The 26,589-nt window shown below is 36.9% G+C and overlaps 1 protein-coding gene across 1 annotated transcript; it reads left to right on the top strand.

The window, feature by feature from the left end:
- The first annotated feature begins 5,225 nt into the window (after nt 1–5,225).
- LOC129891106 (transcription initiation factor IIF subunit beta-like) lies at nt 5,226–24,225 on the top strand. Its single transcript, XM_055966359.1, has 6 exons — nt 5,226–5,584; nt 6,395–6,503; nt 7,256–7,386; nt 7,469–7,543; nt 23,342–23,491; nt 23,825–24,225. Exons 1-6 carry the CDS (start codon nt 5,372–5,374, stop codon nt 23,942–23,944), a joined length of 798 nt encoding a protein of 265 aa, XP_055822334.1. The 5' UTR covers nt 5,226–5,371; the 3' UTR covers nt 23,945–24,225.
- The last annotated feature ends 2,364 nt before the right edge of the window (nt 24,226–26,589 follow it).

The following is a 26,589-nucleotide window of genomic DNA, read 5'->3' as shown; positions in this document are numbered from 1 at the left end:
ATAGCTTCAGTTAAGGTGTTTGGATGAACCAAAAGGTTGAAGGTGCTACATAGGAGGGAGAAACTGATATTGTAACACCACAATTTTCTTTTTATGGTTTTTATAAAGGATTGTCAGGTGATCCATGTTATCTATGAAGTTCTACGTAAGCTATTGATTGGGATGTCTCACATAACAAAGCTACTTGAGTACACGTCGAGCTTAGGTAGCAAGGATTATATAGGTTCTTAAAGTGAGACGAGATTACGAACCCACAAAAGAGGAAAAAAGAGGCGTAGCACCTACTTGAAATAAGTAGGTGATGCACCTACTTGGATGAAGTAGGTGATGCACCTACTTGGACTAAGTAGGTGACGCACCTACTTGGACTAAGTAGGTGACGCACCTACTTGGACTAAGTAGGTGACGCACCTACTTGGACTAAGTAGGTGACGCACCTACTTGGATGAAGTAGGTGACGCACCTACTTGGATGAAGTAGGTGACGCACCTACTTGGATGAAGTAGGAGACACACCTACTTGGGGTCGATATCATGCTGCCACGTGGCAGCTTTGGATTGGGTGCATGAATGAGGTGGCGCCCTAGGGGCTGGACATATATCACCCCTAGGGGCTGCCATGTGTCACACTTTAAGGGAGCATATATATACATGTTAAGATGACTAGGAAGTCATTAAGTCATCTTTCCTTGGAGAAACTTAGAAAGACTTGGAGAAAAATCATGAGAAAGGAGAAAGAGAGCTACGATTTTGGCCAATTAAGATAAGCCCTCTGATTTCTTTCCATTAATTAATTGTCTAAGGTATTCTTCAGTTAAGTAGCGGTGTTTAACAACATAAAATTTACAGTTGGGGCAGCGAGGAGGTTCTTGTTCTTGATAGCAAACTCATTTTTGGATATGGCTTCCATTAGTAATATTAGTATAACTCCTTTTGTAAAGCTTCATTTCGAGTGATTCAAGATATTTTGGAAATCTATTTCATAGGGCTATAACTTTTATTTAGGCTCGGAAACCCAGTTTTGCTTTTAGCTTTCTTAAAAAGGGTGATGAAGTATAGGGGAGGTGCTGCCCAGATTTTATTTTGGAAATCCTACATGGACAGCTGTTGGTATTTTGGGCATATCTTTTTGTACAGAATTGTTGTAGGGGTGATTCAAAATTATATGCGACCCTAAGACACATGTATATAACTTTTATTGAGTCCACAAAGCTTATTTCCCCCATTTACCCCTTCGAACCTGAGCAACACTACAAGATAGGAGGCTATCTAAAATTCCGGTTTGAATAGTTGGCTGATTTTTATTAATTTCATGTTTAGTTTTGATATGATGAGACTTTTAAACTTAAGTAGATATTTGATTGTGTATTTAAGGTGTATATGTTCTTATACAAGCTAAGAGGAACTGTTTGACGAAGTGGATTTTGGTTGATCTATAGCAGAGAGGAATTGAGCTCCTCGAGTTGTGGTAGAACCTATTGTATGCTAAAACGCCAAGGTTTGTGTATAAACTTGAACTTAAAATATTTTATTTTTCTAAAATTTGAAGTATATTGATGGGTTGTTTCCTTGCTCCTTGTTTTGTATTTTGATATGACTATTATCTCAAGTATTGCAAAACTTTCGCTAAATCGCCCACTTGTACGAATTGCTTGATCATTTTGCATTCTTGATGGAACTTTGTCCTTCTTGTTATGGTGACTTATCATCGATATTGGAATGCCTCTCGATTCAGATCTTACCCATCTTGACATTGAATTTATATTTCGTCATGACGATGGGGTTTCATCCATTCTCGAGTACGAGTGGAAAGCTACTTTCAACATGGTTCTTGATTCTCTTGATATTAAGTGATGACCCTTCTTGATATGGGCTTTGGTCCTTATTGATTTTGGAGCTTCTGTCCATCTTGATATTGATTGTGTTTAGTGTGAAGGCATGACGTGCCTATTGGGTGAAACTGACTATTTGACAATTCTTTCGAATTGAATTATAAGTTTCTTGATACTTGAGCCTTCGAATATTGATATTGATTTTGAAACTCTTTAAGGTTTGTATTTGATACTTTGATATACTTGTTCACTTGGGCTTACTTTTACCTTATTGAGCCACCTGCGATGAACCAGGGAGTTGAAGAATTTAATAGCTCCAAGCCCAAAGTTTTTACACCACTAAGCTTTATGCTTAGCGATAGTTATTTTTTATCGTAGGTAATGTGCGGGATGAGGTATGAAGATGGCCATTTGGAGTAGACTTTTTGGAGTCCTTATGAAAATCGCATCTGCATATGCATCTAATATTTGTAAATATTTTGGAGGACTTGTACATGATACATGTGGCTTGTGAAAACAAAACTATATGCTTGTAACTTGAACAGGGTGACTAGTTTTGCTACTTTGGAGCGTGCTTTTAACTCAAGTCGTGCCTGTACTACGTTTATATATTGGCTGGTCATTTTGCACAAAGGAGGATAATAATTTTGTAATAACTACTAATTCGAGTTTTGTTAGTTTTATGTACCCGCAACGATGTTGACTATTTGTGATTTTAAAAAAAAAAGTAAAACTACATTTTGTTTCGCAAGTGGCATCCTCCCAAAGGGGGTGCTACAGATATGATGTCACACTATCCTCATATCTTTCCTTCCCCTCCTTGTTGAGGTATTGAGCTCCTTCATGATCCACTCCGTCAAATCTATGTGTTTCAGTCATTCTTATGCTTTCATATTCATGGAATGAGTTTGAAAGTCATGTTTTAGCTTGAGATTGATTATTCCATGATTTTATGCATTTTTGATATGTTTTGCATTCACTATGGGCTGCTATGTCTCTTTCTGAATCTATTCATGCTAGTTTGAGTCTCATTCAAGGACGAATGTTCCCAAGACGGAGATATTGTAAGACCTCAGAAGTTGGCAAGTCAGAAAATGAGGTTTAAAGGAAATTTCATAGAAATATTGCATAGATGCTGACCACGAGATCTTTCATGGGCCGTATCTAGCTTCACAACTCGTGGAAAGGGTTCGTGTAGGTGTCAAGGGGAGTCAAAGAGGAAAGGTCTACGGACTGTGGTGCGTATCACGAACTATGAAGTTGTCCGTGAACTTGACCCCTAAGACTCTTGAGTTAGGGTGAGGACCACGATGGGGACCACGATCCGTGGTGAGCACCATGAGCCATGATGGCTTCTGTGGAAGCCACCCCTCCTGACCCAGTCTAGCCGTCAGGATCACAATCATCACTAAGACCTGTGGTGAGCTTCACGGGCAGTGGTGGCCCTTTCGTTTAGGTGCCCAATTCAGTTAAGTTAGGGGTATTTTGGTCTTTTCCCAATTGACTCATTAATGAACGTGGATGGTTTTGGGGGGTTATTCTATCCTATTAATCACCCTAAACCCTCTTAATTCTCTCATTCTCACCCTAACACCCAGAGTCAAAATTCTCTCACTAAAGTTCTCTTTAAGTGTTCTTCTTCCTCAAGCTAATTCTAAGAGAAATCAAGTCATGTCTCCAAGTCAAGAGCAAATTATGGTTTCTTAATTCTAAGGTATTTGAGAATTTATCCATGGATCCCTTCATCCATGGAGTCTCAAGGTTTTTCTCAAAATCTCTTTTATGAATTCTTCTTCTAAGCCCAAGTTTTCATGAATTTGCATTGGGTCTTCTTAATTATGATTTATCTTATGATTATGATTTATCTTATGATTATTGATCAAAGTATGCATAATTTTTAAATTACATTGCATGATTTCAAGTTGAATTTCAATGACCCATGCCATATGATATTTTCAAGTATGTTTTCAATGAATTATGATCATGAATTTCAAGGGATTTCAATGAATACTTTATGAATGATTATCAAGGCTTATGAATGACTCATGAAAGTTTATGAATGTTGTTTCAATGACATTTCAAGCAAGTATCTATAGTGTGAAAGGTAATTCTCACAAACTCATGTTAAAGAGGTGAAATGACAGTCTCACCAACTCATGGATTCTCATGAATCAATCATGTTAATGAGCTACTCTTATGATTATTTTACGGTAAGGATTGATATCTTTCATTGTCTTTCTTAATGATGTTAATGACTATGATTTATGCCTTTCGTTGGGATAATTACTAAGCACCGAGAGGGTTTTAAGGCGGGGTTCAATTCGGTAGCCAAAGTAGCTACCCAAGGGAATCCTAGTAGCAATCTTTAGTCCCTAACTACATTATTCACGTAGGTTTATGATGCCATTATGGCCTAACTAGTGGGTCCACATATAGCTCATGATGTTATGATGTTCTCACAGAGTCTACCTTGGCAAAGTAGCCTCTTCCTTCTTGTTATGAGAGTTAGATCAGGTTCCATGTTATAGTTCGCAAAGTCTTATATGTCGGTTAAAAGTCCTGTCCCACACCAAGGTATATGAAAAGGTATAAAGTTATCATGATGATATTTTTGGGCATTGGCCATATGATTATGATGTTTTTCAGATTTTCAATGTTTTACTCATGTTTTAAAGATGTTGGTCATGCATCCCATGCCCATATTGATTATGTTCTCTTTTCATTGTTCATACATAGTTCTCACATACCTAGTGCATTCCATATACTAACACATATTTTTTGCCTTCATTGTATCATAATGTAGAGACAGACGATCCTCATGCACTTCCTATTCGTGAGTAGAGTTGAGCTTGCTTACTTCTATTGTGGGGAGTCCTCATGATTCGACGACAAGACATTACACTTCATTGTGGGGAGTCCTCATTAAAAATATAAATAATAATACTATATAGGATAATAAAAGCCAAAATTACTAGAAAAAACACTTTTTAATAAATAATTACTGATTTTAGCGATACTTTTTATTTATTACTATCTATAGCAATATATAGCAATATTATGATATATCTACTATGTATTAAAAGTGAATTATACATGTAATATAAATGTATTATAAGTATTTTAAAATATATTATACTTGTTTGGTAAAAAATTGACACAATGTATTATAAGTGTATTAAAGTATGTGATAAATAAATTATCAATGAATAAAACTTGTATTATATGAGTTTTATAATTTATTTTTGCTAATATATATTAAAATTGTATTATATTGTTCAGTGAAGAAAAATATTATTATTATAAATGATAAATATTTTCTTATATAGTATATTTATGTCAATTTTCCTTAATAAAATATGTGTAATTATGTAGTTTTTGCATAGGCGCTGCCCCAATTGCCATCCATATGGACTCAAGTCTTCTATCCGACCCGTGCCGGTTTCAATATCAGTCCACTTCAGTCCTCTTTCTCGAATTCAGACATTCTCACCGTCGAAATCGGAGGAGCAGAATCAAAACCTATCAAAACAGCCGACGAAGATGGAGGAAGATCATGGAAACAGCAACAGTAGTATAACAGTGGATACAACAAAATGGGACAGATCAGTGTGGTTAATGAAGTGTCCTTTAGTTGTCTCCAAATCATGGCAGTCTCAAGCCGCAGCTTCATCTTCCTCCGCAGATTCCCCGCAAGTCGCTAAAGTTATTGTCTCTGTTGATCCTCTTCGTTCCGATGACTCTGCTGCTCTACAAGTAAAACTTTCTTTTATCTCTTCTAGAATCTTCCAACCTCAGAAAAACAAAACAAATTCAGCTTCCATAATCCATCCTCTTTGTAATTTATGTGTTATTAGTATTTTTATTTAGAATTCGGACATTAATTTCTCAATTTTTCTGAAACAAAACAGTAGGGATGTATAAAAATCATCTGAAAGTCTTATGATATTTTCGAGGGTTTATCTGATATATGTATGCATTGATCTGGAATTGAGTTTTCTCTTATTTTTCTTGTCCATTATAACTATCAAGAGCAAATAGTTGGAGCTAAATTCATATTTGTGCTTTCAGTTATGATTGTTTCTTCATTGTTGTTAGGGAGGTTTAACCATTACAATAAACTTGTATCTTATAGTGCCAATTCGTGTGGAACATGATCTTGCATCTCAGAGGTGAATATCAGGGTTTAAAGTCAGTGAATGTACCTCTTAATTTATATAAAATTTCACGTGTCGAATTGATCCAAGAAGATAGTGTTCCCCTACAAACGATTCACATCTTTTAATTCCTTTTAAATGGTTTTTATATGCATAGCTAGAGTTCTAGTATGAGGCAGTCCTTGACACTGTTAATGTAGCCACATATTTCTATATATAGTTGCTCATTTTTTGTGTAGAAAATAGAGTCTGACACTGAAATCATCACCTCCTTTACAAGTATGTAGTTTGAGTTCCAGACAGTGAGTGCCTGTGCACTCATAGCTTATATGCATCTTCTTCACAGTAGAGAAAAACGAGAAATGTTAGCAGTCATTCTTTACCCTTGTGACATCTTTATGATATACAGTTCACTATGGAGATGGGTGGCAATGACGTTGGGAATATGCCGAAAAGTTACTCCTTGAATATGTTCCAAGACTTTGTCCCAATGTGTGTGCTCTCAGAGACAGGTCAAGGTAAGTATCTTGGGTCTACTACTTACATGTTACAAAGTCATGAGGAAGTTTAATGAAGATTTCTGTTGTTCTTAGCTAGGTGATTTGTATTGTTTCTTAGCGAGTTAAATCAGGTTTATTGTTTCCATTTTTTCCACATTAAGTTTATGTACCCCTACATTGTGGGATTACATTGGGTATGCTGTTGGTGTTTTACCCCTAGTGAACTGAAGGACCAGTACGAGTTCTTTGATGAGGCTCCTCCATCTCTCCTATCAGTTCAATTGGAGATTTTCGTTATCTATTTGCTAGCAATTGGTTTGGGTACTGATATCAGGATTCTATTATTGTTGGGTTATCCAAAAAACCCACATCATATATAAGAAGGTCCAAAGGGGTCTGTAAAATTATTGAGCTACTCCACCTGTTGCTTTAAGATTTTTTATGTTGGATGGTTAAATTCCTTTATGTTGTATCAGAATCAACCTTTAACAATTCTCAAATTATTGGGCTATAGATTCAATTTTGTTCCTGCAATATGATCAGAACAATTTGAAAACTGTCTAATCGTATTTTGCACAATATACTTTATTTGCTTAGTGACAGTATTTTTTCTTTCGTTACATAATCAATATCATAGTATTGAGGGATTGGCTGGTTTTTGTTTTAAACTTTTCCAACTGAAAAAGCATACCAGTAAACTCATGTTTCAGTTTGCTTTACCTAATTCAGTGTCTCACCCTCTCCTCTCCGAATTGTTGATTTTCCTGAAGGAAGAGTTTCCATGGAAGGAAAGGTTGAACATAAGTTTGATATGACACCTCACACTCGTAACATGGAGGAGTACAGGAAAATGTGTCGTGAAAGGACAAATAAGTCAATGATCAAGAACAGACAAATACAGGCAAATCTCCTATCATTTGATTGCTTTTCTGATAAATCCACACTGTCTTTCAGAACTTTGATTAAATCTACTGCAAAATCAGGTCATTGATAATGATCGTGGAGTCAATATGAGGCCCATGCCTGGGATGATCGGCATGATTGCATCCAGTTCTAAGGTATACAAACCATCATCTATTCCTCTAAACATGTAGAGATCTTGCCTTTTCTTTATTTGAAACTGGAACTACTAAAATCTCGCCTTATCTTTTATACACAACTTTTTTCTTTTTGATTGGTAAATGTAATTCATTAATAATTAGCACCAAGTAGGTGCTGTAAAGTATTTACAAGAGGAAGTACCATTTAAGATTGTGTAAAGTACTTCAACCATGGAATCTATATCATTAGCAATATCCATGTGTACCAAAATATTCTCAAATTCCTCTCCCTCTAGACGATCCACCAAATCACTGCAGGGATGGTGTTCCGTCTCTTAGGAAGCACCATCTCTTTATCTTTCCTATTTGTTTTAGATGCACACACTATAGAAGCTTCTTTGTTATTATTTGCATGGTCCAATTGACTCCTAGCATTAAGAAAAAAGCTCTAGATATTTGAGGTGGATGATCTAACATCTTCATTATCCTTTTAACACAGGCAGCATCTACTGCACATATTTATTCCCCTTTCTTTGAAAGTTTTCATGTGTTAGGAACGCTTCTTTGGCGACCAACCAGGTAAAGCATTTAACTTTAGTGGTGCCCTAGTCCTTCGGACACATTATCAAGGCCACTTCTCCACAACATTGGGTCTTCAACTGTAGGTAGCATGATTTAACAGTAAACTTGCTTTAGAATGCCGTTTCTACCTTATAGAATCATTCCTGGGAAAAAGGGGAGGGGTCGGTGCAGACTGAAAGTAATGAGCATAGCCTATAGCCTATAGGTTGTCCATTTCCGAGTTGCTTACGTTGCACCTGAAAACTATGTTCTAGCTTTGATCATTCCAATAATCCGAGACTGATGCTTCAGAATTTTGTGCCACAGTGTATAAATTTAGGTACTGCTCTTTCAGATTTGACTGGCCAGATCAGATATCAAGCCAAAGCCTCACTTTCCTACCATCTACATTACTATTGAGGTCTTGGATTGAAAAGAGTCTCAATTAGCACTCTTGTATCTCCAGATACCACATGTGTTGGGGAAATGTGACTGTTTCATGATCCAAGGATTGAGAGTCCATATTTAGTTACTATTACATTCCAAACAATAAAAAAAGTTACTATTACATTCTTCCATAAAGCCCCTTCCTCCTTGTGAATCTCCAAAGCAATTTAGGTTGCAAACTGATACACTGAGCCCTCAAATCCTTGACACTGTGTTCCCTGTCTTCATATCATAGTGATTATTGCCCACTTTAAAAAAGGGGCAGCCCGGTGCACTTAAGCTCCCGCTATGCGCAGGGTCCGGGGAAGGGCCCGACCACAAGGGTCTATTGTACGCAGCCTTATCTTGCATTTCTGCCAGAGGATGAATTTTTTTTCTCTTCTCCCTTGACACAGAAAATCCCTTATTTGTTTATCTATTCTCTTTGCCATTGTAGCTTGCAAAGGGAACAAAGACATAGTGTAGGTGGGTAGGGACACTATTGATTAGTACAAGCCTACCCCCAAGTGAAATACTTTCTTTCCAACATGAAAACTTTTAACATTTCTCCATGATGTCATTCCAGTTACCAAATGTTGGTTGCTTTAGACGTATGACCAACCGAGGATCAAGTTGGGGGAGGGGAAGGGGGGGCTACTAAGGAAAAAATCCAGGAGTTGGGGGAGAAGTTGATGGCTATGGTAGATTAGTGGGGACACAGATTGTATGTTAACTAGGACGACTAATTATATTAGGGAACCAACTAGAGAGGTGTTAGGGGTCTCAAAGGGTAACTTTGGGGGACATAAAGGAGAGTGATTGTGGAATGGAAAGGTCCAGGGGAAAGTGGAAGTCAAGAAGGTTGCGTACATGAAGTTGGTGGAAAGTAAAAATGAAGATGAAAAGAGGACGAACATGGAGAGGTATAAGACTATAAAGAAGAGGTAGGGATGGCGGTTACGACGACAACATTTGAACACTTGTATGAAGAACTGGATGTCAAAGGTAGGGAAAATAAGTTGTAGAGGCTCACCAAGGCGAGAGAAAGTAGGGATCACGACATTTGAGATGCATTAAAGACGAGAATGACAAAGTATTGGTGGAAGAGGCACCAGTGTTGTCAAAAGCAAAAAGCACAAAAGACTCTAAGGTTCCTTGAGGCTTTAAGCGCAAACTGCAAATAAAGTGTTGGCTTTAATGAAAAAAGGCGCAAAAGGAGAAAAACATACAAATATATATATTTAGTTCAAGACTAATAATTATAAATTGAATGAGAAGTATATGAACAAAGAAATTGAAAAAAAGTTACGATGCTCATTGGCAAGGAAGAGTATGCCTTACAACCTTGATGATGACATAGAAAAGCACATTAAGCGAGGCAAAACACTCAACACTTTTTGAGCCTCACTTTAGAGTTAAGCGCACCTTTGACAATGTTAGAATAGGAATAGTTATATAAAATCCTACTCAGAATATGAATAGAAATAGGAATATTAATAGGAATAAAAATAATAAATAGTATCCTACTTGGTAAAATACTATATTGTAGTGTGTATAAATATGGTCTTTGTGTAATAATGTAGATACATCAATTCAATAATATTTTTCTCCTATATTTCTCACATGGTATCAGAGCTACTACGATCTTGGTAGAGAATCAAAGAGCTTTTGTTGTCGACGGGTGGCTATTACCCATATATGTCGCCCGTCTAGCCAATGATTATGTTAGTATAAGTCGGGGTCATCGTGTATCTTTTCGGTGACTATTTTCTAATAGCTAATTTGCGTAGCACTGTGCATCTTTTCGGTGAATAATTTTTCATATTGAATTTGTGTAGTACCGTGCCATTTTTTCGGACTACTTTCTCATAGCTGATATGTGTAGCACTGTGCATCATTTCGGTGACTACTTTTTCATACTTATTTGTGTAGCACCGTGCCATCTCTCCGATGACTACTTTCTCACATTCGATTTGTATAACACCGTGCCATCTTTTTGGTGACTACTTTTTTATATCCGATTTGCGTAGCACTGTGCCATCTTTCAAGTAACTACTCTCTTATTTCAGTAGGGTCGTGCCATCAATCCGACCCTACCTATATAATTTCTTTTGTTTAATAGGGTCGTGCCATTATTCTGACTTTACCCATCTTATTCTCTTTTTTAGTAGGATCGTGCCATCATTCTGACCTACCCATATAATTTTATTTCTCATATTGTAAACGCTTTCAGCCATCAAATCTAATAATCCAGCATTTGAGCATGTTCCGGCTAGTTTTACATTGACTTTCTTATTGAAGATCTACTCAGCTCTTGATTTCGAGACGTTTCATATATTTTATACCAGATTTCAAGCACTTTCCAGTGACCATTACATTATTTCCGAGAGATATGAGTTTTCTTGCAGTGTTTTCTTTCTGTTTCAAATTTACTTTTGCCAAAAAAAAAGAAGATTTACTCAGATATTTGGACTGGATTATAGTGATATTTTATTTCCTGTGGCTCAAATAGCATATGTCCGTTTTTTCTATCTATAGTTGTCGTTCTCCATTGGTCTTTTAATTAGTTAGACATTGAGAATGTTTTTCTCCATAGTGATCTCTAGGAAGGAGTCTATATGGAGCAACCATCTGATTTTGTTGCTTAGGGGAGCCTAGCAGCCTTGTATATCGATTGTGAGTCACTATATAGTCTGAAACAGTCTTCTCAAATTTGGTTTGGAAAGTTCAACACGGCAATTCAAGAATTTATCACTCCGTGTTTTATCGACATTATTCCCCAAATCCAGTATTTCATGAGAACAAGTACATTGAGATTGACTGGCATTATGCATCAAATACAATATTTCATGAAAAGACTAAGCACATTGAGATTGACTATTAATTTTGTGAAGTCGAGTGATCAACTTGCAGATATCTCACTAAGCCCATCATCGGTCCTCGTATTAATTACATTTGCAATAGGTTAGGGACATGTGACTTGTATGCACTAGCTTGAGGGGGAGTGTTAGAATAGGAATATGTATATAAAATCCTACTTAGAGTAGGAATAGAAATAAGAATATTAATAGGAATAGAAATAATAAATAATATCCTACTTGGTAAATGATTCTATTATAGTGTCTATAAATAGGATCTCTGTATAATAATTTAGATACAAAAATTCAATAATGTTTTTCTCCTATATTTCTCACAGACAACACGGAGAGACACACATTAAACTAAGATGACATTCGTACTTCCCACAATAACATACTAGTGTAATCCCAAAAGGGGGGTTTGAAGAAGGTTGAGTGTACGCAACCTTACCCTCTGCATTGTAAAGGTAAAGGTTGTCTCCGATAGACCCTTGACTCAAGTAAATCATATAAAAAAATCTACTATGTAAAGCTAACATAGTTGAGGAAGCCATACTGAAAAACAATGAAGAAAAGAATGGTAGCAACGATAAAATAATACCATAACTAAAACAATGGAAACAACAAATAATACTAAAAAATTTTTAGAATAAGATATGAGAGTCAAAATAACAATCTTAAAAAGGCAGACTAGACAACGGTCGACCTACTAACCTTCCAACCTAATCCTCGACCTCCATATCTTCCTATCTAGTGTCTTTTCGTCGGTAAGCTGTAGATGATCTATGTCTTGTCTAATGTACCTCTCTCCAGGACTTCTTCGGCCTACCTCTACCTCTCATATGCATCTTCTCTTCACATGTCTAAACCATCTCCGCCTTCTCATCTTGTCCATCATTGAGGCCACTCCCACTTTGTCCTGAATAGTCGTTCCTGATCTTATCTCTCATAGTGTTTCCACACATCCATAAACTCTTAAATGAAGGGGAGACAAGAATATTGTGTTGGGTGATTTAAAGGACGTCGAGAGTTGTCGATATTTTGGGTATTGTAGGTGGATTATGTTTGAGGAGGTTAAGCAGGCAATCCACAAGATGAGAGGAGGAAGAGTGACTGAGCCAGACGAGATCCCTTCAGAATTTTGGAAGAGCGCAGGCAAAGTGGCTTGGAGTGGCTAATTGGGTTTAATATCATTTTGAGGACGACTAGAATGTCGGAAGAATAAAGGTAGAGTATAATGTTCGCGTTGTACAAGAACAAGGGCAATATCCAAAATTGTAAGAACTACAGTGGTATCAAACTACTTAGACACACTATGTAGGTTTGGGAAAGGTTGATCAAGATGAGGATGAGGTGGAATGTCTATTTTTGAGAACCAATTCGGATTTAAGACGGGGCGATTGTCAACAGAGGAAAAGAAACTTGCATATGGTGTTCATCAACCTAGAAAATACGTACAACACAATATCGGAACAAGTTTTATGGAGATGCTTGGAGTCTAGAGCGGTACCTATGACATACATTGGAGTGTTTAAGGTCATGTATGATAGAGCCAAGATAAGGACGGTGGGAGGAGACTTAAAATACTTTCCAGTCGAGATGGGGCTGCATCAAAGATTACTCTTAGCCCATTTTTATTTGCCTTCGTGATGGATGAATTGACACGGCATATTCAATAGGAAGTACCATGGTGTATGTTATTCGTAGACGACATTGTATTAATCGATGAGAGACATGATAGGGTTAATGATAGTCCAAAGATATCAAGTCTAACCCTTAAGTCTTAAGGCTTCAAGATGAGCTAGATTAAAACAAAGTACATGGAGTGCAAGTGTTGCATCATGTGAGGCGTATGGGGAAGTAATGATTGATATACAAGTCATCCCCATCCCCAAGAGAGGAAGCTTCTAGTCTCTTGGGTCTATAATCCAAGGAAATTGGGGATTGACATAAGATTTGCTTCAGAAATTTCAGTTATTTGCAGTTCACTGCTTTATTGTTTATAGTTAATTTTTTCCTTACATTATGCTTTTTTATTTTCAATCTTGCCTTTCTTCTCAAAACAAGCTTTCTCGGGCACCATCTTAGAGCCGTAGCTGACAATTGGCACTCTCCTTGCAATTTCTCCTTTGACAATATCTTTTTACAATTGGTTGTTCTGGAACATGTTGTGAGATATTCCCGAAACACCAATCCCGAGGTTTTCTAAAACCCCTCAACCAAACTCTCTCTCCTCCCTCTCCGGTGGTCCTTCTGACCACCGTAAACCTACCAGCTTTATCTTTCTTTCTTTCCAAGCTTTAGATGATGGAGAATATCATATATTTCACAGTGGGCTTCAAATCCTTTGACATCGAAAATATCTCAGGGACGACAGGGATTTGGTACAAGTGAACCGAGAGAAGCAGAAATGCCATTACAAGGACATCCTTCAGCAAGAGATCCATGGAATGGATAGTCCAAATCCTCAGAGAAGCATCTAAAATGCAAGGAAACATAGTTCATAGACGGAAGAAAACAGAAGCTTTGTCAGAGATCTTCTGTGCACGTAACTACAATAAGTTTGGAAGATACATCAGCCTTATAAATTTAAGGGGAAAAAGGAAATCGGTCCTTATTATTCCAGAAATGACTCTCAACTCTGGATGGGTGGATATAACAGAGAAGCTGGCAAATTTCATTTACAGACACAAGATGAAAAATTTCTTTGAGGAATATAGGCTAACTGAAAGTAATATTCCTTATGCAGAGATAGTCAAAAGCTTTAAATGGGCAAACAAAGATGGAAAAGAGTCGAAGGTGGACTTTACATTAAAAAACGGGGGAGTAATCAACATTAAAGACTCCTTAATAACTCAAAATGAAGTTTTGAAGAGAAGTTGGTTGGGTGAATTTAATGCCTCTGTAGTCCTCTTTGAAGTCAAAAGGTGGGCTTCTAGTCTCTGGAAACAAGCATATGGCGTAAATAGTTATGAGATGGGGAGTAGATTGTTTTTGTTTGAATTTAATTCAAAAGTGACTGCAGAACAGGTCATGGAGGGGGATTGGCACTGGATGAAAACTCCAATAAGGCTGCAATGGTGGAATCCCTTAAGTGGAACCATTGAGAAGAAAAATGGGCCCAACACAACCTGGGTCAAGATAGTGGGGCTCCCACTTCACTTATGGGCTCAGAAGGTCTTCAAATCAATAGGTGACCACTGCGGGGGATGGGTCGAACAGAGGAGGAAATAAGTCTTCGCAACCATCTGAAATGGGCAAGACTTAGGATCCGTGGTGACGGCAGTAACATTCCGAGGGAGATAAGGATCGAAAATGGTGGACTGGTCTTCACGATGCAAATCTGGGTTGAAACTCCGGCAAAGGTGGAGGCCGGAGAAGATAAACAACCTAGATCCTTTAACCAACAAAAAATGGGGGATAATCCAATGGGTAAAAGGTCTGATGAGGCTACAGATATAGTACAGAGGGACAGAGATAGGGTTGAGTCAAATCCTAGGCCATGTGCAATTGCTGGCACTAGTGGACCCCAACAATTTGTCTTTAACTAATAAGACACTGATCCAATCTGTTCAAAGAAAAATTGGGCCCAAAAGAATCATTGAGCCATGACCCTACTGAAGTGAATTTATCCCCACTTATTTTTAAAGGAAAGTCACATGAGGGACATGAGGATTCACTTAGTGGACTCAAAAACATAAAAGAACTGGCTTCATAGTTCTTAGAAGCCTTCAGAGCTTGGGAGTTCTCTCTAGATTTAAACGCGAGGGAGAACATGGCATCAAAAGTAACACCGAAGGAAAATAGAGCATGCAAGTTAAGGAAAGGATCGAATCCAACATAAACAACGACATGAGCAGAAGAGTTGAGGAGAACATGTCTATATACCAGACTCCACCAAAAACAAGGGAGACAGACTTACAGATTCAACAAATACGAGATGCAGAACTAGTGGCCATGCATAATTTGGCTGAATCGGAAACAACTGAAACTGAAGCACCAAGCTGGGTCAACTCACACATACTGGAACTGAGCAACACCTATGGGGTAGCCTTCGAGGGGTTTGAGAAAGAAACACTAGCGCTGCTCATGAGAATTGATGAGAGGAAATCAATTCTAGACAACAAAGTGAAAGAAATAACCATAACTACTCCAAAGTGCAGGGGGATAGGAAAAAATGAACTTAAGAACCATCAATCTAGCCTAAACAAAAAGGTGGATGGGATCACAAAAAGGGGGAGGGTGCTTAGTTTAACATTTAAATGAATCTAAAACTTCTCTCATGGAATGTAAGGGGTCTTAACAACATCTCCAGCAAGAATATTGTTAAGACATGTTTGCAGAAATGGAAAGTGGATGTGGTTTGTCTTCAAGAGACAAAGTTAAATAAAGGTTTGGGGGGAAATACACTTGGTTCAGAGGATCCAGTTACCAAAGTGCTGCAAGACTAGACAGATTCCTATACTCCATAGAGTGGGAGGAGTGCTTCAAAAATATAAACAAAGCATCCTTCCCAGAACAGTCTCTGATCACAGCCTAGTACTTTTAGAATTTGGGAAATGGGAGCATAGGCAATCTTATTTTAAATTTGAAAACTGGTGGGTCAAAGTGGATGATTTCAAAGAGATGGTGCACGGGTGGAGTGGCTTTGTGGTAGAAGGGTGCCCTGACTACAGACTCAGCAACAAGCTAAAGATGTTGAAACAAAAGTTGAAAGAATAGAGCAAACCAACCTTTAATGAAAGAACCAGAAGGAAAAATAGCCTACTAGAAGAATTGTCTGAGTTGGACAGAATCCAAGACGAAAGAGAACTGTTTGAAGATGAGGTGTTAATAAGAGCCACAAACTGGTGGAACTGGAAGTATTTGCAAAGCAAGAAAAAACTAGCGGGAGGCAGAAATCCAGAGCTTTGTGGCTGAAACAAGGAGACAAGGAGGGGCAACCCAGCGCACTAAGCTCGCGCTATGCTCAGGGTCTGGGAAAGGGATCGACCAGAAGGGTCTATTATACGTAGCCTTACCTTGCAATTTTGCCAGAGGCTGTTTCCTAGGCTTGAACCCATGACCTCCTAATCAATAATACAAGTTCTTTTCAAAGAGTAGCTACAACCCACGGGAGATATAACACAATTGATAGGCTATTGGTGAGAGGTGAGGAAACTCGGGATCCTAAAGAAATTAAGGAAGTCATGACTGAATTTTACTCCAAGCTCTACACAGAACACGAATCATGGAGACCTTCCTTTGAATTTAGAGGATGCTCAACAGTCTCAGCTGAAGAAAATGAGTGGTTGCAAAGGCCTTTCATAGAAGAAGAAATACTACAGTCCATTAAGCAGTGTGATGTTGACAAAGCTTCGGGTCTTGATGGTTTCACCATTTCTTCCTTCAAGGAGTGTTGGGATATTCTTAAGGAAGATCTAATGCATATTGAGCTCAATTTCCACCAGAGGAGCTTCTTTGAGAAATCCTTTAATGCTATTTTTATAGCTTTGATCCCAAAGAAACTTGGGGTAGTGGAATTAAAGGATTTCAGACCAATCAGCTTAATAGGAGGGGTGTACAAGATCATTTCTAAGCTGATCACTGGAAGATTGAAACTAGTTATAGGGAAGTTGGTTGATGGACATCAAATGGCATTCTTGAAAGGAAGGCAAATCATGGATGCTGCTCTGTTGGCTAATGAAATGGTTGACTCTAGGGTAAAACAGAAGAAACCAGGCATCTTATGCAAGCTAGATATTGAAAAGGCTTATGATCATGTTAATTGGAATTTCTTGCTAAAAATAATGAAAGACATGGGCTTTGGAGAAAAATGGATTGGCTGGCTACAGTTTGCATCTCAAATGTAAGATTCTCACTCATTATAAATGGTAAGCCTGAAGGATTTTTTCAATCCCATAGAGGTCTTAGACAAGGAGACCCTATGTCACCTTTTTTGTTCTTACTGACTATGGAGGGTCTGAACCACATGTTTAGAACAACAAAGGTAAATGGTTGGGTAAAAGGATTCAGTGCTTAGATATGGAGAGGTGATGATCTGGAAATCACACTTCTTTTCTATGCAGATGATGCGCTGGTTTTTTGTGAAGCAGAAGTGACGCAAATCAGACACTTAAAAGAGTAATCCTTACAATATTTGAGGGCATTTCAGGTAGGGGTGTGCATCAGTCGGTTCGGTTCGGTTTTATGTATTATCGGTTCGGTTTATCGATTTTCAATTTTTAAATACGCTAAATCAATAACAAACCAATAAGATATTTTTTATCGATTTTCGGTTTATAGGCTTTTGGTCATTAAATGGTTCGGTTTTTGGTTTATGCAATAAGAAAATGCTCATAAAATAAATATATGAGTTCACACTTCTCTAATAGTTTTCGGTAAGCCTGTAAATGCTTTGATATATTGAAACAAAAATGATAATGAGAAATTGCATCAATAAGAGCATATGTAGTACGAATGCTACAATTACATTTTACAACCAAAACATAATATGGAATTTCTGATGTTAACCAAATTATATACGTTTACGAACTTGCAAAAGCTACAATTACAAAGTAAAACTAAAACTAAAATCAGGCAGTCAAACAAGACAATCTTGAACAATATGTAGTACGAATGCTACAATTACATTTTACAACCAAAACATAATATGAAATTTCTGATGTTAACCAAATTATATACGTTTACGAACTTGCAAAAGCTACAATTACAAAGTAAAACTAAAACTAAAATCAGGCAGTCAAACAAGACAATCTTGAACAATCTTAGTTCTTACTTTAATCTTTAGGTTTTGTGTAAAGACTAAAGCGGCCTAGTGTGAAGTAGAAGTACTGTGAAGACTGTAGCATACTATTATGTTAAATCATTATTAATATTTAATATTTATGAAGAGTAAAGTAGTACAATACTACTGTCTTAATGGGTTATCGGTTTACCCAATAACCCAATACTAAAAATCAATAATGAACCGATAATCCGATAATTTTTTTTATAAAACCATTAAGAACCCAATAACCCAATAGCAATAACCTAATAATATTTTTTTGGTTCGGTTTATTGGTCGGTTCGGTTTTTGCACACCCCTAATTTTAAGGCTTCATGTTAATTGGTCGAAAATTTTCCTCTTCCCAATTAATCAAGTAGACAATTTACAAAGTCTAGCTGAGAATCTAGGATGTCAGATAGCCTCTTTGCCTACAAAGTACTTGGGTTTGCCTCTTGGGTCCAAAAACAAGGAGTTGGAGGTATGGATTGAGGTGATAGAGAGGTGCGAAAAGACTCTCAAGATGGAAAAGTCAGTGCCTATCACTGGGGTAGGTCGACTCTCATCAAGCCAGTTTTAGATGGGCTACCTACCTACGTGATGAGTCTATTCCCAATACCCTAGAGCACTGAGAAGAGAATCAACAGAATGAGAAGATCCTTCATTTGGCAAGGGAGCAAAGTAAAGAGAGGCTATAACCTGGTGAAATGGGAGATACTCACTTTGAGCAGAAAACAAGGTGGCCTTGGCTTGAGAAATCTTAGGATCTAGAATAATTGCTTGCTACAGAAATGGCTATCGAGATTTTTTACTGAAGCTAAAGCCCTATGGAGAAGATTCATAGCAGGGAAATATGGCTTGTTTAGCCAATGGACTACTGAGGATGTGATGGGGTCGTTTGGATGTAGTGTGTGGAAGACCATTAGAAGGTTGTGGCTAGAGTTCAATAACAATATCTATATTAGTGTGGCTAATGGCTTGAAAACAAATTTCTGGAATGAAATCTGGAAAGGGGATGATAGCATGAGGAACTTATTCCCAAGCCTCTACACCTTGAGCTTACAAAGATCTGCTACTGTTGCTCAAGTATGGAGCCAACAAGGGTGGAATTTAGTGTTCAGGAGGGCACTGGGAAATTGAGGATGTGGTCAGGCTACTAGAGGTGCTAAACACCCCACTAGGCATATCTCAAAGAAAGGACAAACCAATTTGGAAGCTACATAGCAAAGGAATGTTCACAGTTAAATCTTGCTACTGGAGGATGAATGTTAATCAGTCAGTGACTAACAAGTGGCCTTGGAAGCTAGTGTGGAAGACAAGAAGCCCAGTAAAAGTAGCATGTTTTGCCTGGACAGGAATTGGTAACAGAGGGAAAAGTAAGACTGGTGGAAGACTATCCCGGCCTGTATATGATGGACTCTATGGAAAGAAAGGAATGCTAGTATTTTTGAAGGACAAAAAGATAGTTTTCAAAAGATAAAAATGAAATGCTCAAGTCTTTTGTTTTTTTGATGTAAGCAAGATTTGGTAGGGGAAAAAGCATAGAGATAGTCGATTTTATAAGAAACTTGTAATTCTGTAAATCTTTTTGAGGGTGTGCCCACCACTCTGTGGGATGTAAGTTTCCAATTCATCATCCCTTGGATGATGAATTTTTGTGAATACAAAGTTACCCTTATCTCAAAAAATTCAAGGAAATTGGGAGATCGACGAAGATGTCCCACACTATATTAGAATGGGGGATGAAATGAAGGCTCACATCCTGTGTGCTGTGTGATAAGAACATGCCACTTGAGACTTAAAGGTAGGTTTTGTACAATTGTTAGACTAACTATGTTGTACGGGGTGCTTGCCTAGTCAAGAACTCCTTTCAAAAGTTAAAGGTAGCAGAAAAATGAGAATGCTTAGATGGATGTGCAGGCATACTAGAAGAGACAAGATTAGGAATGAAGATATACAATGGCAAGGTTGGAGTAGCCGTCGGGGTGGACAAGATGCAGGAGCGAGGCTGAGACGGTTCGATCATGTGAAGAGGAGGAATATAGATAACCCAATGAGAAAGTGCGAGAGGCTGGCGGTGATGAGTTGGAGGAGAGATAGTGGTAGGCCGAGGAAGAATTGGAGAGGTGATTAGACAGGACAATACATCTTCATCTCACTGAAGACATGACCCTAGATAGAAGAGCTTGAAGGTCATGGATTAGGATACTGAGTTAGTAGGCAGTAGAGTGCTTTCCCTCTTCATGTTGGTAGAGTAGTGTTCGCTTTCACCAGTCACGCAAGTGTACGTGGTCGTGCAAGTAATTTAGAGACTCAAAAGAGCCAGATGTCGAACCCACATGGACTTGTGATTTAGCCTTAATCTAGTTTGATCTTATACTTCAAATTTAACCAAGTGTTGAAGTAATTAAGAGAAGATTATGGTTGTTAATTATATCTACTTAAATTAAAAGATTGAAAGCAAATAAATTGGTTGTGATCATAGTTTGAGAGTAATTCTAGGGTTACGACTTTGCTACGCAATCATGTAAAGTATCCGATTTTATTGACTTAGTTTATTCATCTAGTTGTTGATTACGGGGTTAATAATATGATCATGGTCTTTCGAGCCTCTAATCATCTATCCACAGTAACCTCACAACCACATCCTTGAGCGAGGAAGTGATAACCCAACACGAACATATGTAGCTATCTTCCTATTTTGTAACCAAGCAAGACCTTCTAGGTATATTCCTATCCTAGATGCAAATCTATGCTTTATTTTACTAAAGCAAAGACTTACTCCTTATATTCTCCGTTTTATCTCATGATGTATCTTCCGAGTTCACAAAGAGATTATAGATTTATTTCAATGGTAGCTAAGCATTAAAATAGTAAGTACAAAAGTATAAGAACAACTAATGATGATAAATAAACTTTGTCAGCTCAATCGTTTACTTAACTATCATCTATGGTTGTAACCCTAGAACAAGGGTGTTTAGCTACTCATAAAGAATAGAAAAAGTGGGGACAAAGAACTCTAATGATGTGGTCTTTTCTCCGTCTACAACCCCTAAAAAACATCTAAGTGGTCGTTTGGTGTGAAGGATAACAACAAATAGTTTTGGGATTAAATTATAGAGGCACTTAATTTGTTGTTTGGTTGGCAAGTTTGGGACAATTTATCTCGGGATTAATAATTAGTATTGGGATAAATTATCCCTCCTCTTGGGTGGTATACTAATCCCGGGATAAAATAGGCAAATGACAAAGATACCCCTTTAAATCTTTTTTATACCTCACTTTTCATATTCATATATATTTACATTATTTTTAATATCATACATAACAACCTACACTCCTTATTTTTATGATAATTCTTCATACTTTTCTATAAAATTATACTATATAATATAATTTTTATTTATAAATTTATTTGACTAATTCTTATGTTTATTTGTATTTTGATTTCTCATATATCCTTTCTTACTTCAACAAACTTAAAAGTGGAAATTCTATTTTTAAATTAAATAAGAAGAAAGTTTTATTTTTAAATACATACGGACATCATGGAAATGCACACATAAAAATATTTAAGCTAAAGAAGATGAAAGTTTTATTTTAAGAATGAATACTGAATAACTAAAGCTTGCAAATAAAATATAAAAAATTAAATAAAGTGAAGGATATTTTTGTAAACAAACAACCTATTCTTAAAATTTATGCAATGCATATTATTTTGAATACAACAAACCAAACACTCAATAAAAAATTATTTAATCATAACTTATCCCATCATAACTTATCCCACCATAACTTATTCCATCATAACTTATCCCAACATAACTTATCCCAACATAACTTATCCCATCATAACTTATCCCAACATAACTTATCCCATCCTAACTTATATTCAAACCAAACGACTCCTAAGGGTTATATTTATAGTAGTGGAAAATAACCCCCAATCCTTGTTGGGTTTGGACTTGGACTTTGCAGAATTTTTTCCCCAGATACACTGTGGTACGGCGCGCCACCTAATGCCCTAGTAAGGCTAGCATGGCGTGCCAAGCGGTGCGCCATAAATTTGCTTTTTCCATCCTCTGAAGTTTGGGCTCTAGTTTAGCGCACCAAACAGTGCCCTAGCTAGGCTGCTCTAGCTTGCTTTGTCAGGAATTCTTCTAAACTTCAATCCTAAGTTCCGACATTGCGTCTTTTAGCTCTCTTTGGGTGATTTTCTCCACATTTTTACCTGAAGTGCATTTGATCACATATTTTAGCTATTTATCAAGAATATCGCGAGTATGCATCAAACATAAGGTTATCAAACAATTATTGTCCTCAAAATAAGATAAAACATGGATAAAAATTGGCCCATTCATTAAACAATTATCGTCCTCATAATAAGATAAAACATGGGAAAAAAGTGGCACAATGGGCGTACAAATTAGCCTAGATCAAGTAGGGTTCTAGTCTGGGGCATCTATTTTCCATTACCAGTATTATTACTATTTTGCTGGCTGTCTTATTCATTGATTTTAATACTTTAATTCTATTGTTTCTTTTATTTTGGTTATCTTTGAGATATGTACCATTCCATACTTTTCTTTCTTTGATATTTTAATTATCATTTTTTACTCTTGCATTTCTTTCAAACCATTTTTCTGAAAAACGATTTTCTTGAGTTGAGAGTTTTTCGAAAACAACCTCTTTACTCACAAAGGTAGAGAGGTAAGATCTGCATACATCCACCCTCCCCAGACTCCACTTGTGGGACTATACTGCGTATGTTGTTGTTTTGGTTGTTTTAGACTTCGCGTTCAAGGAAGCTATACAATGTATTTAGACTTGATGCTAATTACAGATTCATTTGGAATATTGTCTTTTCAGAGGTTCTTTCTCGCCATCTAATGTGTATGATTTGACATACTGCAATTTACTTAGTTGTAATTTTAGTAAATGCCTTCTTGAGACAGCAATGCTTTACATGACCTTCTGGAAAGTATGATAGAGAATACAATTGGGTTACATACACACTCATTATTACGCTTTTTGACTTCCTTGAAGTCTCATTATGTATGACTTTCTGTCAGAGTACTTTACTAGCTTGGCTCACTGTATTCAGTTGTCATGGAATAATGGAAATGCTTTCCATGTTTTCTTAATCTCTGTGAGAAAATAAACGAAATAATCTTTAGTCTTTTTTAATCCATTGTTCCCATGCAGGATAAGAAGAAAACAGCTCCTGTTAAGGGACCGGAAGTCAAGAGAACTAGAAGGGACCGTGGCGAACTGGAGGATATCATGTTTAAACTTTTTGAAAGACAACCTAATTGGACTTTAAAGCAGTTAGTACAAGAGACAGATCAACCTGCGGTATGTTGTCTGATCAGGATGTCTATTCTGTTATCAAATTCCTAGGAGATTTTTTTCCTTTTTTGGTCAGACACTCTTATTTTACTGGTTTGTTTTTGTTAATATTCATTGTTTTTTCTTGAGGGAAGTGTGAGATTCACGGTAATAGCTCTTAGCATCCAAGTAACATCACATAATTTTGCTTTCATGTTTTCTCAGATATGTACATTTTGCCCTCTCAATCAGGGACGACAAAAAGAGATGAAAAACTGATTATATTTCCTTTTGGTGTTGCTTGGTTATATATCTCCTCTCAACATGATTTTGTATCTAATTATTTTACTTCTTTTGCAGCAATTTTTGAAAGAGATACTGAATGAGCTTTGTGTGTACAATAAAAGAGGAACAAACCAAGGAACATATGAATTGAAGCCAGAGTATAAGAAATCAGTCGAGGATACAGGTGCTGAATGAATTGTCCGGCTGTTTCACTATATAAGGTCGTGGAACCTAGACTAAGAGTTCTAATAGAATTAGTGTCGTGAACTAATTACCTCTATCTTTCACCAGTTGATAGGTGAATTAGTATCATGAACATTATACCTCTATCTTTCACCAGTTGATAGGTACTGTGGTATGTTGTCATTGTAAATCATGAATGGATGTAGAGCCTATGTGATTGCAATATATATGGAACGCACTAAATTACACACTCTCAGTTAATTATTTTCTGATTTCTACTATTTTCTGATTAATTCCCCCAGTTTTATGTTATGCATTTATGCTTTGAAAGTTCTCCATCTCTTTGCTGTTGAGTTTCTCCTCCTTTCTCCCTTTCCTTCCCATCATTATGGAATGGTAGAACTGAAATGCTATGTCTGAGGTTCATGTCAAATGGAAATGGTGACAGTGCACTATCTACCGTCTCCAATCTTGTTCGGCTATCGTTGTTTTTGTTTTGTCCTTTGTGCTAGGAATTCGTTTCTGTTTTATAGTGGTGAATAGACTTTCCTTGTGTTTGTGGGGAAGTAGTGGATAAATTTAAATTGCCTCCAAATCAAACGTTCTTCATCTTTCTATATTTATTAACATTGTCATTGTGGCAGTTGCCTCAAACATCGAATTGTCAATGATGATTAGCTTTCTGTGATTTTCATGCTCCCATACCTTTTAGACCAAAATGGTTAGTCAGACATTATACGATTAACCATATGCAGCACATACGTACATAGGTGCTCCTTGTAGACTGAACCTTCTTTATGGCTTCAATAGTCTCAATCGAGATGAATCTTAGGAAGTGCTTGAAGGGGTCTGTATATTCTCCTATCTAGTCTATTTTTGCCTAGGCTGCCTTTAACTTTGATGCCAAGTACAAGTGGACTCTTATATCCAGTCTCTGCGTTCTTGTAGATGCCTTTCATCTCCTTGTTAAAAATATTAAGGAATATGCATAGAAATTGAACTGACTTGTGAATTTGTATGACCTTGCTGATGTTTTTCTGTGTCGCACAATGTTTCAGGATAGTCGGTGTCACCTCTATGGTGTTTTTCAGTATGCAGACTTATCTTTAAAGGGAGTAGAGAACTTGAACTTATGTTTGGGAAGTATCTGTTCTATGTACCCTATTTTTGATTGATGCGTCTATCTTGTAGTTTACTCTAGGGACCATGCAACCTGTCGCTTAAAGGACTGTTGGATTCTTCGAAGAAACAATGAATTGCATTCATTATCCTACTAATATAATATTTCGTGGTCAAAATATTCTTTCATGTTTATCTTTTTGTTAAGTTCATTAGTAATAACAGCACAGATTGAACCTTGAATTTGGACTTTTGAATACAATACATGCCGTCTTTCAGTATATCAATCTGGATCCACAATTTGCTAAACAAGAATTGTCTTCTTGTAATTGGATCTCTAGTTTCTGTAGTATCTAACACCTGTGTGTTTTGCCCTATTCCTAATCCCCAGCAGTAGATTTGAAAAAGAAAAGCCACACTAATGAACAATAGTTCAGACATATATCATCTACCGTATTAAGGGCCTGGTTATCATGGAGATATTTGTGATCTTATCCTGGTTATGAAGGATTGCATAGTTCTGGTCCTTCTTGTTATAAAAAGGTACTTGTTTGTTTATACGATTTGTGTAGACATCGAAATTTAATTTGTAACTGACTAAGTTTTGTTCATGGAAATAGCAATCAAGAAAGGAAGAATATTTGAAACTACGTGAAGTAAATGTTTTTTTTTCATAGTTAATTTCTCGCGAAACATTTGAAACTCCATAACAAATGACTATGTTGATATGTTGTAGTTAACACATACACGAATCTTTCTAGTAGCATTCTCTAATTTGCAAGAGATTACTTGACTTTCAGTCATTTGCCAACTCATTTTTCGGTTTGAAGTGTTTTCAGCTTATGGAGAATTATCGCAAGGTATTTCTATGTCCTTTAATGATTTTATTCGGGTTATCCACTACAAAAAGGATGTCAATTCTGAGAGTAAGAATTGCACCTGCAAGCTTGATCTGGTGATATGAAGTTCGTGATTTTGATGCAAGTATTAGGTGTTGTTTTTCTTGATGATGAACGTCCGATTACTTGAACAAAGTGAAAGGACTTTGTAAGCCTATCCTAATTAAGAGGAGGCTTTTAATATGTACGAAGAAAGTTTTTCACAGATTTATAAATTTGATTTCAATGGAAACTTACCATAATTTGGTTCCAACCATAGTTTTAGGATGTTTTTTCAAAACTTTCCATATTTGATTCTAATGGTAATTTTTCATAATTTGATTATAATGAAAACTTAACATAATTTGGTTCCAACTATAGTTTTTCCATAATTTATGGGAACAAATTTAACACCTGGTACCATTCTAACTTAGAATATTTCGTGAACCAAGAGAAAATTTGTGAAAAATGAAACTGGGTGCAGACCTGGGCAGGTAATTTTTCTCCGGATAAAATTTGTGACAGCAGAGTGCGCAATGTATCCGCGTCGCGGAGAAGAAAAAAATAGAAAAAATAGATTTGGGGACCAGATCCACGTCGCACACCTGGGAGTTTATATTTTGCCAGTCGTTTGTTTTAATGAGAGGTGTTTCGTTCTTT

The sequence above is a fragment of the Solanum dulcamara genome, chromosome 6 (assembly GCF_947179165.1).
Source record: "Solanum dulcamara chromosome 6, daSolDulc1.2, whole genome shotgun sequence".
In the NCBI taxonomy this organism is placed as follows: Eukaryota; Viridiplantae; Streptophyta; class Magnoliopsida; order Solanales; family Solanaceae; genus Solanum; species Solanum dulcamara.
Note: the sequence above shows the minus strand (reverse complement) of the source record. Positions and strands in the feature narration are given on the sequence as shown.